The sequence below is a fragment of the Lissotriton helveticus genome, chromosome 10 (genome assembly GCF_964261635.1).
Source record: "Lissotriton helveticus chromosome 10, aLisHel1.1, whole genome shotgun sequence".
In the NCBI taxonomy this organism is placed as follows: Eukaryota; Metazoa; Chordata; class Amphibia; order Caudata; family Salamandridae; genus Lissotriton; species Lissotriton helveticus.
In genome coordinates, this window is record NC_136071.1 from 1106293107 (window position 1) to 1106305362 (window position 12256).

Sequence of the window (12256 nt, forward strand, 5' to 3'; positions counted from 1 at the left end):
CTGATATGGCCTTGTTCCACGTCATTGGTAAGCCTGTTTGAATAATCATATCTTCAAGAGTTGCCGAAATATTGTGTAATTAGAAGAGGACCTAAGCTCCAACAGCAGAGTATTCCATGTTCGAGGGGCTGTGACAGAGAACCTACACCCTCCAGTACTAAGTATTTTGCGGCAGGGCAATTCAGATATAAGGCCTTAAAGACCGTACAGCACACCATAAACACTGTTCTCTGTGCGACTGGCAGCCAGTGAAGGTCCTTTGTCCCTTGGGTGATGGGACCATATTTGGGCAGATAATATATCAAGCGAGCGGCCTGGCTCTGGATTAACTGGAGTCTGCGCAACCGGACTTTAGGAAGACCCAGATAAAAAGAATTGGCTTGCCAATACTAGACATGACCAGGGCTATTATTACTTGGGCCAAAGCCTCACTAGTGAGGAATTTCTTTATCTTTTTTATGCGCCATAATTGGCAGAAGCTTGCTGAGGTCACCACTCCTCCATGCTGCTTAAATGATAATTCCTCATCGATGATGATCCGAGGCTTTTTTAACACCTTTTTACAGGATAAAGGGGGACCCATCTTGCTGGGCCAAAATGAGGGGTCCAATACTCCACCTTACTTTTTGTGATAATCTCTGTTTCGTCGGCATTCAACTTTAACGGATTACTGTTCATCCAATCTCGATGAACAGCATGGTGTCCTGAAATTGTTGTTTAGACGTGGGGCAATCATAAACAGTAATTGCATATCATGAGAACTGAAAATAGACAACGGGCCGCCCATAAATAGAGGAAACACTGGGAGACTTAGAGGTACAAAAATTTTAAGAAAAATAAAATCTCCAACTTTTAGCAAAAGTAGGTGAGCATTTGGAAGGATCAATACTTTGGAAAGTATGAAGGTAAAGTAAGGCGCACAATGACTTAATGACACGATGGCTCTGAAACAGAGACAAACACTGACAGTTACTATAAAGTTGCAACCGCAGGGTCTGGATGCAGTTTACTCTGTTTCTGATAACCCTCGATATCCCTCAACACAAAGACACCTTAAAGGTTAACCAGTCTGAGTCCAGAAACATTCAATTGATGTAACAGACATTGTAACCTCTAAGAGCCCTCGGAAATCACTCCCAAATGAAACAAACAAGAACCTTTTATCAGTAGATACTGTGACTCCTAAAATACAATGAGAAAAGTGCCCAAAAACATAGGCAACAGATTCTAATCCTGATCTAAGGAGAGGAGCACAAACGTGTTACAAAATCAAAACTTTTGTTTATCACCAGCTGAGAGACTAAGGTGCTAAACTAAAGCTTCTATGTATGCTCACCACTACATAAAGACTAATAATAACTGAACTGATGCTACTTTATTGTAAGACCCCCATGAAGCTAGTAGCGCAGCATGCACATGCAGAAGAGTAGCCTACTATTACTCCCCAACAGGCAGACCTCTGATACAAACTACAGAATAGATAGGAAAACAGAAACAAGTTTAAAGGTACACCTCATCAAGGACAAAATTCTCCTGGAGCAATGCAGAATAGAATAAAATGGCCCACGCATAACACCGCCCATCAAAGAATTAACAGTCCTTTGCAACATGTCGAAATTCACCACCAAAGACAGAGGGATTAAAAGGAACTTAAGAATAGAGCAAGAAAAGAGAAGCCAAAAAACAGAATGAACAGTCGAGACAGCTCATTATCCAGTCAGACTCAAGATAATACTAGCTTTCAGGGAAAAGATAGAGAAGAAACTGATCATTCAATTTAATATGATGAAGGTGGAACTTCTGAGGTCATGTGGATTTGAAGACAATTAAGACGATATTGGGAACCCCAAGCATGAAGGAAAAAACCCTCTCCCTTCTGAAATTAGATGTTAAAAACTATTCTGAAAGTGGTAGACATAACGCACAAGTTACTTACCTTCGGTAACGATATATCCGTAAGAAACATAAGTTAGTTAGATTCCTTACCTTAGAATACCCTCCAGGCGTCAGACTGGATCCGGAAAGTTTTCTTGTCAGCAATACCCTTGCGCGTCGGTAGGCGTCGTCTGCAGCTCCGCGACCGTCGTCATGATCGCTGAAGTACTTAGACGCCGCCCTCGCGCGCTGACGTCATTCTGTACATAGCTTTCGGCGCCAGGAATGCAGAGCCATGCAAGAACCGACACTGGTGCTATGAAACTAGGGCCCTGAAAGGGAAATTCCTTAGCGCTCACGTAGCCAACAAAGAGTTGGTCGTCCACCCGGAACTGTTGTGTGCGGTCCAGATAAAAGGAGAGCGCACGTTTTGGGTCCAGACGATGGAGCCGCTCTTCATCTTTTGAAGGATGCGGAGGCGGGAAGAAGGAGGGTAAGGTGATGGACTGCCCGATGTGAAAAGCAGAAACTACTTTGGGCAGGAAAGAAGGTCTAGTTCTAAGAACCACCTTGTCTGGATGAATGGACAAGAAAGGAGGTTTCACAGAAAGAGCCTGGAGCTCACTCACTCTCCTGGCAGAGGTGATGGCAACCAGGAAGGCCGTCTTTAAAGTCAGAAGATGGAGAGGACAGGAATGAAGCGGCTCAAAGGGAGCGCACATCAAGAAAGTCAGAACCAGGTTCAAGTCCCACTGAGGCATCACGAACGGAACAGGTGGATACATGTGCGTGATGCCCTTCAAGAATCTCGTTACAATAGGGGACTTGAACAAAGATGGCTGATCAGGTAGCCTTAAGAAGGCGGAAAGGGCAGAAAGGTAGCCCTTGATAGTGCCCAGAGCAGAGCCCTGCTGGGCAAGAGAGAGAAGAAAGAGGAGAACCTCAGAGAGAGGGGCAGAAAGGGGATCCACAGCCTTTGCTGTGCACCATGCCACAAATCTGTTCCACCGGCAGGCGTATACCGACTTTGTGGAGGGACGCCTGGCTGCCAGAATCACATCACAGACTTCAGGAGGCAAGTCAAATGGCCTCAACTGTCGCCGCTCAATCTCCAAGCATGGAGGTGGAGACTGGACAGGTTCGGGTGGAGGACCGTCCCCTGCTGCTGCGACAGAAGGTCCTCCTGAAGGGGCAGGCGGATCGAGGGACCGACTGACATGCTGAGTAGCTCGGGATACCAGTACCTTCGAGCCCAGTCCGGAGCCACAAGGATAACTTGGGCCCGGTCGCGCCTGATCTTCTTCAGCACTCTGGGCAGAAGTGGTATAGGCGGAAAGGCGTACAACAGACCGCAACTCCACTCGCCCCGAAAGGCGTCGCCGAGCGAGTGCCGTCTTGGAAACTCCAACGCGCAGAACAGATGACATTGCGCGTTCTCTTCTGTGGCGAATAGATCTAACCAAGGCTCTCCCCATCGCAGAAAGAGGCCTTTCGCCACGTCCGAGTTCAGACGCCATTCGTGATCCACCGAGCACCGAGGGCTGAGTTCGTCCGCCCTGGCGTTCAGAGAACCTGCCAGGTGTTGAACCGTCAGAGTCACGCCCTGACGTTCCAGCCATTGCCAGAGGCGCAGAGCCTCCTGGCAAAGGGTCCACGACCCCACTCCGCCCTGCTTGTTGCAGTACCACATGGCGGTGGTGTTGAACGTGAACACCTGCACCACACTCCCGTTGACAAAGGGGAGGAATGCCTTCAGTGCCAGGCGAATCGCCCGCAGCTCCAACATGTTGATATGGAGCCGGGACTCCGCCGGAGACCAGATGCCTCTGATCTCCGCCTCTCCCAAGTGGCCTCCCCAGCCCTGGAGGGACGCGTCCGTCACAACCACGTGCTCCGGTTGGGGAAGGGAGAGGGATCTGCCTCTGACCCAATCGCGGTCCGTAAGCCACCACTGCAACTGTCTCGCAGTGCCCTCCGAGATCAGGACATGGTCGGATAGGTTGCCCTGATGCTGGGCCCACTGAAACTTCAGGTCCCACTGCAGAGCCCGCATCCGCCACCTGGCGTGATGCACCAGAAGGATGCAGGAGGCCATCAGCCCCAGAAGCCGCAGCGTCAACCTGACCGAGACCCGGGATAACGGCTGAAAGATGGGAATCAAAGCCTGAATATCCCGGACCCGCCGTTCCGGAGGATAAACCCGAAACTGCGCCGAGTCGAGAACCGCTCCGATGAAAAGGAGCTTTTGAGAGGGACACAGGTGTGATTTCGGCACATTGATGGAAAACCCCAGCTCGTGCAGGAGGTCTGCCGTCATCTGAAGGTGGCGGACGACTGTCTGGGGCGAGCCCGCCTTCAACAACCAGTCGTCGAGGTAGGGGAAGACTGCAACCCCTAACCGGCGCAGATGAGCTGCGACCACCGCCATCACTTTCGTGAACACCCGTGGGGCGCTGGTAAGGCCGAATGGGAGCACGATAAACTGAAAGTGCTCGTGGCCTACCGTGAACCGCAGGTAACGCCGGTGGGCCGGCAGGACGGGGATGTGAAAATACGCATCCTGCAAGTCCAACGCTACCATCCAGTCTTGCGGGTCTAGAGCAGCCAAGACCTGAGCCAAAGTCAACATCTTGAACTTCTCCTTCCGGAGGAAGCCGTTGACGTTCCGTAGATCCAAGATAGGACGCAGGCCCCCCTTGTCCTTCTTGGGTACCAGAAAGTAGTGGGAGTAACAACCACACCCTACTTCTGGCCCAGGAACGCGCTCGATGGCCCCCTTGGCCAAGAGGGCCGTAACTTCCTCCTGCAGAAGTGTCAAGTGGTCCCCCGACACACGGTGGTTCTGCGGTGGCATGGCTGGAGGAGTGGTCTCTAAGGGGAGGGAGTAGCCCCTTCGGACGAGCTGCAGCACCCACCTGTCCGATGTGATAGTGCGCCAGCGGGAGTGGTGATGGCGAACCCTGCCCCCCACGGGCCTGAAAGCTCGGACTAGGAGGATTTGGAGGCTGCTGCGGGGGGAGGTGTGGTCTGACCTCGCCGCTGTCCCCGACCGCCTCCACGGCGGAATCCACGGCCGCCACCGCGTTGAGAAGTGTTCTGCGGTGCGTGGCTGGCAGCACGTGTGGGACCGCCCCTTCCTTGGCCACGAAAGGAGCGAAACGAACCCGTTTGCTGGCGCTGGGTCGAGAGACCCAAAGGACTTGGCCGTGACCCTGGAGTCCTTGAAGCGCTCAAGCGCGTTGTCCGCTTTGTCGCCAAACAGGCGACTGCCATCGAACGGCATGTCCATCAAGGCATTCTGGACATCAGCCGAAAAAGTGGCGGATCTCAGCCAGGCGTGGCGACGAATCGCCACCGTCGTGGACATCGCTCTGCCCAGCGAGTCGGTCGTATCAAGACCACACCTGATGGAATACCTCGCCGCGTCTCGGCCTTCAACCAGAGCCTGGCCGAGCTTGTCCCGTACCTCCTGCGGGCATTGCGGCAGACACTCCGCGACCGTATCCCACAGAGAGTGGGTGTAGCGGCCCAAGAGGCATGCGGTGTTGCAAGACCGCAGTCCCAGACTCAGGGACGAGAAGACCTTTTTGCCATACTGGTCGTACCTCTTAGATTCCCGGTCGGGCGGGGCCGACGGGAACGCGGATTGGGAAGTTGAGGCCTGGATCACTAGACTCTCAGGGGTGGGATGGGTGGACAGGAACTTAGGGTCGTCCGAACACGGACGGTGGCGCCTGGCAACGTTCCTATCAACAGGCGAACCTGAAGCGGGCCTGGACCACGTGCCCAAAAGAACGTCCGTCAAGGCTTCATTGAACGGCAGCAGAGGCTCCTGTGGGCATGACTGCGGTTTGAAGACCTCGGTGAGGATGTTAGGCTTCACTTTAGCGACGGGGAACTCAAGGCTCAAGGCCTTGGCAGCCCTCATCAGCACCACAGAGTAAGCAGCCCCAGCCTCCGACGCCACAGTGGTAGGCGAGACAAAACCAGGGTTAGGAGATTCGTCCAGACCACTGGCATCACCCAAGTCACCTGTCCAGTCCACGTCGTACTGACACTCGCGTGACACAGGGTCCTCAGACCCCTCCCAACCCTCTCCATAATCTTCATCATCACCATAGACTGACTCAACGATGTAGACCGGCTCCTCGGGGCCCATGGGCCCCATCGGTGTCGGACGACGCCGGTCCGACTCCGCGTCCGGAATTGGAGAGGGAATGGGGGTGGCGCCGCCCGGTGCCGGCGCCGGAGCCCCGACGCCGTCCGGAACCGGCGTCGGAGTCACGGCGCCGCGCGGAGGCGGCACCACGGGTTGCCCCGATGGAATCGGTGCCGGAGAGGCCGGTTGACCAGCCGGCGACGACCCTGAAGGGCCCAGCGGCGCCGGGGCCGGAACCGCCGGCGGCGTCGGGCAGAAGCACCCGAACCGCTCGGGCCCCCAGACGGGACCAACGGGGCCGCAGGCCCCGCCGGAGGAGACAGCGCCCTCATGGCCATGAGGAACTCCTCTATCTCCTCGCGCGACGCGCCTTGCCCAGGGACCGACGGGTATGGAGCAGGCGGCGTCGGCGACCCACGCGGGGCCGCCCGAACCCCCGGCCGCATCGCGCGAGCGTCGGGGGGAGTCGGGGGTACGATGACGACGCCCCGACTTCTTGTGTCGCTTACCTGAGGAACCGGAGGAATGGTGATGACTTCCGGAGCGCTCGTGGCGGCTCCGCGGTCGTTCTCTCAACCGCTCCCTCGACCTCCGGCCGGACCGGGACCGCGCCCGACCGACAGCCGGAGCTCGAGCAGCTTGCGGGACCGCTCCCGTCTAGCCTTACCCGTCAAGGCCCGGCAGTCGACGCAGGACTCCACGTCGTGGTCGGCGCCCAGGCACCGGAGGCAGAGTCGATGGTGGTCGGTGACCAACATCAGGCGGTCGCACCCGTCACAACTTTTAAAACCGGGCATCCTACCGGCACCTGAAAGAGTTAGAGTTATCAAAAACTTTGGTCAAAAGACCGGAGTACTGCTCTTCGGATCTGCGCTAACTGGCGCGGAAAAAAGAAGAACTGACGTCAGCGCGCGGAGGCGGCGTCTATATACTCCAGCGACGTCATCACGGCGCACGACGCCGACGACGCGGAGCCGCAGGGGACGCCTGCAGACGACGCCTACCGACGCGCAGGGGTACTGCTACGCAAAAGTTTCCGGATCCAGACTGACGCCTGGGGATATTCTAAGGTAAGGAATCTAATACTAACCTGTTTCTTTCAGATTTCGGGCCACGTTCCGATCTACAGGGAGGCCTGTAGAGGGCTTGGACCAGGTGCCCAACAGAACGTCAGTGAGGGCTTCGTTGAACTGCAGGAGAGGCTCCGAGGAGCTTGCCTGCGGTTTGAGCACCTCGGTGAGGAGGTTAGTCCTCACGGCCGCGACTGGGAGCTCAAGAGCCAAGGCCTTGGCTGTCCGAGTCAACACCGCGCTGTAAGCAGCCCCCTCCTCCGTAGCCACAGTTGGAAGGGAGACAAAACCAGTGTTGGGCGAAGTGTCCAGACCACTGGCCTCCCCCAGTTCGTCTGCCCAGTCCTGGTTCAACTGGCACTGCAGTGCCAGAGGGTCCTCAGACCCCTCCCAATCCCCCTCGTCATCCATCTCCTGAAGGACAGGAATAAATGATAGAGCCGGGTCGTTGGTGAAGGGCTCACCGACCGGCGCAGAATACGGCGCCGGTCCGATGCTGGATCCGGACCGGTGAGGGGATCGGGGACGACGCCGCCCGAGGACGGCACCGGAAGCGACACCCTTGGTGACGACGCCGGCGGAGGGGTCGTAAGGTCGACCGGTGTCGTCACGGATCCAGGCATGGACCCTGAGGAACCCTGCGGCGTCGGGACCGAAGTCGTCGACGGCGCCGGGGCCGAAGCACCAGACGGCGCCGGGGCCGAAGCTGCCGGCCCGCTTGGGCTCCCGGACGGGTCCCCGGGGCCCGAAGGCACCACAGCGGGACCAGACGGAGGGAAGTGCGACCTCATGGCCGTGAGGAAGGCGCTGATCTCCATACTGCTTCATTAGTGGGCCTCTTCCCCCTCTCCTCTGGAACCAGTGCTATGTGCCTTCTGCTCCATGACATTATCTTGCTGCGCCATGACATTATCTTGCTCCCCACCCTTCAACCTGCCCACCCTTCAACTTCCCCACATCCATATAGGTCATAGTACACTTTCTGCATGTTAACTCCTCATTATCATGCGCACTCCCCACCTGTACTCCTAACAGAATATTCATACCTAGAGCCTTGTTAACGTTGTCAAAATGCTCAGGCGCTAGCCATTCCCTTCCAATCTCCACCAAGCTTGCCAGAGAGTGGATCAGTTGGGTTTGAGTCTCCCTTCTGTCTTAAAACTAGGAGGATTGGTTGCACTGTGTACATGGACAAGCTTGCATTTGGCATGCCAGCGGCATGGGTGCACAGCTGTTTTGCTTTTATAGGGCTTTACTGTGCATCAGTGCAACCACTCGCTCACTAACTCCCAAAAGGGTGCCCAAAAACTGAACAATTGCTTGGGTGGAAAATGGGAACCACATGCCTATCACCCGCAGCAACAAAACTGGTTAACCCCTACAAAATGTGCTGAGCAGTTTAAAAAAGTTTCCCCCTCAAATACAAAGTCATTTTCTAGATCTTTTTAGAAAGGTAACTAACATTTTTTTTAAAACAGCGAATTAAAAATAATCTGCAGCAAATCTGACCATTATCTAAACACCAAAGTTTGTGTCGCTAACTGGCCACCTAAACCGTCTATTGAGTGCATACTGAGCTTTAAAAAAAAACTCTAAAATAAATAGTTTTGATCCTTCATGGCCACCTAATTACGTTGTAACAATATGATAAAAATGACCCGTCCTGTACTGTGCGCCCAGGTATTTTTTGCTTAATATAAAAAGGATTCAACTTTTGTGTGTGTTGAATACTGAACATATCGAATGTGCAAACTTAAGATTTTTCTACATGCTGCAACCGCAAATTAAACAGAAAAATTTAAGACATTATTGGTAGAAAATAACCAAGTAATTGGTTCTTGGATCTTGACCATAAGCAAGCATAACAATGCAAAATGTTTATTTTAACACAGAATGCCATCCCTTTTAGACTTAAATGTAACTGAACAGAAAACAACCTCCTACTCTTCACATCCCCCTAGTCTACAATATTTAGTCTTCAGGATAACGCTGTTGTTTTTGAAAGACTGTTTCTTGAATAATCAATTAAGTACCTTTTTATGCTAAAGAGGGGCTCACCAGTTAAAATGTAAGCTTCGCACCCATTTATAAGAATAAACCTTAAATGGGACACTATTACAGGGTAAAAAGAGCAATCATGAAAGTATACTTGGAAGTTTTGTTGCTTACCAAATGACATGATATACTGCTAATATTGTGAGAACATTACATGTTAAGAGTTTCTGTTCTTGCTTACCTTTGGACCTATGAGTTTATCCGAGGTCATTTTAGCAAAAAGTTCTGCTGTTTGTGATCGGACTTGTGGATGGGTAGAGTTGCAGAACATATCTAACAAGTAGATCAATGCACCTGAGAATGAAACACACAAATAATTTTGAATTTTAAAAAGTATTTTACAGTCAAAAGGAAAATCTGCACGAAATGTAAAGCCACTACATTCTGATGAACGAAGGCACGTTGCAGTCTTAAATCCCTCCAATTTGCAAAATCACAGGATTTGTGACCTTAAAACATCTTTGTACAAATCCCAAACCTGTTTTGCAAGTTGGAAAAGTCTTCCCCATTCACAAAAGGGTTTGTACAAGCCAATATAAACTACAAATATTGGGATGTTAAAGTAAAATCACAAGTTGTATTTGAAAGTAAAGAATGTATGCAGTCAGTTGTATTATTTAGAAAACAGTTGGGTATTTGGTTATTTCAAGGAAATGAAACTGCTAGGGATGGATGAGACTCAAAGTAATTAGGCTCGAAGACCCACTGAAGGCATCATGGTGCAGTTTACAAACAACAATGCCTTGATTTTGGCGGTCTGAAGGTCCATAGTAAGTAAATAAAAAGTAGTTAGTACACTTCCTCCTTTGAACCATATTAACTGGATTACAAACAAACCAAAATTAAACCAAAGTTTTACAAAACGTTGTCATATTATCTGACGTGCATATTGTAAAGCAGTAACATACGTGGGTTTTTTATTACATTTCTGAAAACAAATTTGCTCAGGTTACCAAAAAAATAATTACTTACCCTCAGCAACAATCTTTCTGGTGGATCCTTTATCTACCTGTAGATTTACTCACATTTTAATATCCCAGGTGCCAGACTGGATCTGGAAAGTTCTGAGACAGCTCTCTAGCACTGAAGGGGGGTAGCTGTGGGTTGAGGCAGGAAGGAAAATGATACTTACCAGTATGCATCTGTTCTTGGCATGTAGAGCTGCAGAGTTACACACTGTGCATAGATGGCCACCTAGTGTTGGGCCCGGATGATTGCAGTTTGTTTTGTTGTAGAAAAGTCTTTGGAAGTCACCGGATAGGTGACTCCCCCTTTGGATGATAGTGTGCATGGGCATCGGCTCCATCCCCAGATTGTTTTTCGCCATTAGGGAAGTGATGGAGCTCTACAAGAAGTAGTGATATCCATGTGATTTGTATCTAATTAAGATAATACTTGAACAGATAAAGGTAGCCGGGGAGGCGGGTGGGCGTGTGTAACTCTGCAGCTCTACATGCCAAAAACAGATGCATACTGGTAAGTAGCATTTTCCGTTCGAGGCATATGAGCTGCAGATTACACACTGTGCATAGATTGTATAGCAGTACCCACACCTAGCGGCGACCACCGGTATCTGTTGCAGTAGTGTGAAACAGAGTTTTTAGTACAGCCTGGCCCACAGTGGCTTGTTGATTTGTTTGCACATCTACACAATAATGTTTTGTGAATGTGTGCGGTGTAGACCATGTAGCTGCTTTGCATATATCATCTTGGGGAATGTTCCCTAAGTATGCCATTGAAGCCCCTATTTTCATTGTAGAATGGGCTTTTGGAGGAATTGTTAACGTAAGTTTGGCTTTCTGGTAACATATTTGTATGCATTTAACAATCCACCTAGCTATCCCCAATTTAGATATGGGGTTGCCTTTATGTGGTGGTGTAAAAGACACAAAAAGTTGTTAAGCTTTACGATACGTTTGTGTCCTTTCGATGTAGTACAGTAATGCTCTTTTGACGTCTAAGGTGTGTAGAGCTCTTTCTGCGACTGTTTGTAGCTGCGCAAAAAATACGGGCAGCTCAACAGATTGATTTAGATGAAATGGTGAAATGACTTTTGGAAGTAATTTAGGATTAGTGCGTAGAACCATCTTGTTATGATGCATTTGCAAAAAGGGTTCTTGAATGGTAAATGCTTGTAGTTCACTGACTCTTCTGAGAGAAGTAATAGCTACTAGGAAAGCTACTTTTCAAGGCCCCATTAACCGTGTAAGAATAATGTTTAAGTTCCACACTGGTGAAGGTGGCGTTCTGGGAGGGATTATTCTTTTGAGTCCTTACATAAAAGCTTTTATAGCAGGCACTCTAAACAGAGATAGATGTTGTCTATTTTGTAAATATGCTGCAATGGCAGCAACGTGTAGTCTGATAGATGTGTAAGCTACATTATACTTTTGAAGGTGTAATAGGTATCCTATGATGTGTTGAATAGACAGAGCTAAAGGATTTATGTGGTTGTATTGACAGTATATTACAAATCGTATCCACTTAGCAGCATAACATGCTCTAGTAGTGGGACGCCTGGCTTCTTTAGTAACGTTCATGCATTCTGGAGGAAGGTTGAGGTAACCAAACTCTATGACTTCAGGAGCCAGATTGCTAGGTTGAGCTGAGCTGGGTCCGGGTGTCTGATCTCTCTATGGTTCTGTGTTAAGAGGCGTGGAGATAGGCTTGGTTTTTGGTGTGGTACCACAGATAGTTACAGCAGTGTGGTGTACCACGGTTGTCTGGCTCAAGTTGGAGCAACTAGAATGAGTGTTAGGGAATGTTGCTTTAGCTTGCGTATCACTTACGGAAGTAGTGGGAGAGGAGGAAAAGCGTACGCAAATTTTCCGGACCAGTTCATCCACATCGCATTGCCTTTGGACAGCGGTTGTGGATATCTGGCGGCGAAGTTTGGGCATTTTGCGTTTTTCGTGGGTGGCGAAGAGGTCTATCTGAGGTTGTCCCCACATTTGAAAGAATGGTTGAAGAACTTGTGAATGAAGTTCTCACTCATGGATCTGCTGTGTCTGTCAACTTAGCAGATCTGCCATGGTGTTTTGCACTCTTGGAACATGTTGGGCTAAGAGGAAGATTTTTAGTGGTATTGCGCCCATCT

At 50.6% G+C, this 12256-nt stretch overlaps 1 protein-coding gene across 2 annotated transcripts in view; it reads right to left on the bottom strand.

The window, feature by feature from the left end:
* Positions 1 to 12256, bottom strand: part of DNAJC13 (DnaJ heat shock protein family (Hsp40) member C13) — a 1517524-nt gene that overhangs the window by 230384 nt on the left and 1274884 nt on the right. For both annotated transcript variants that reach the window (XM_078663869.1, XM_078663868.1), the window contains one exon: positions 9341 to 9453. In XM_078663869.1, coding sequence (XP_078519995.1) covers positions 9341 to 9453 — 113 coding nt within the window. The remainder of the gene's footprint in view (positions 1 to 9340; positions 9454 to 12256) is intronic.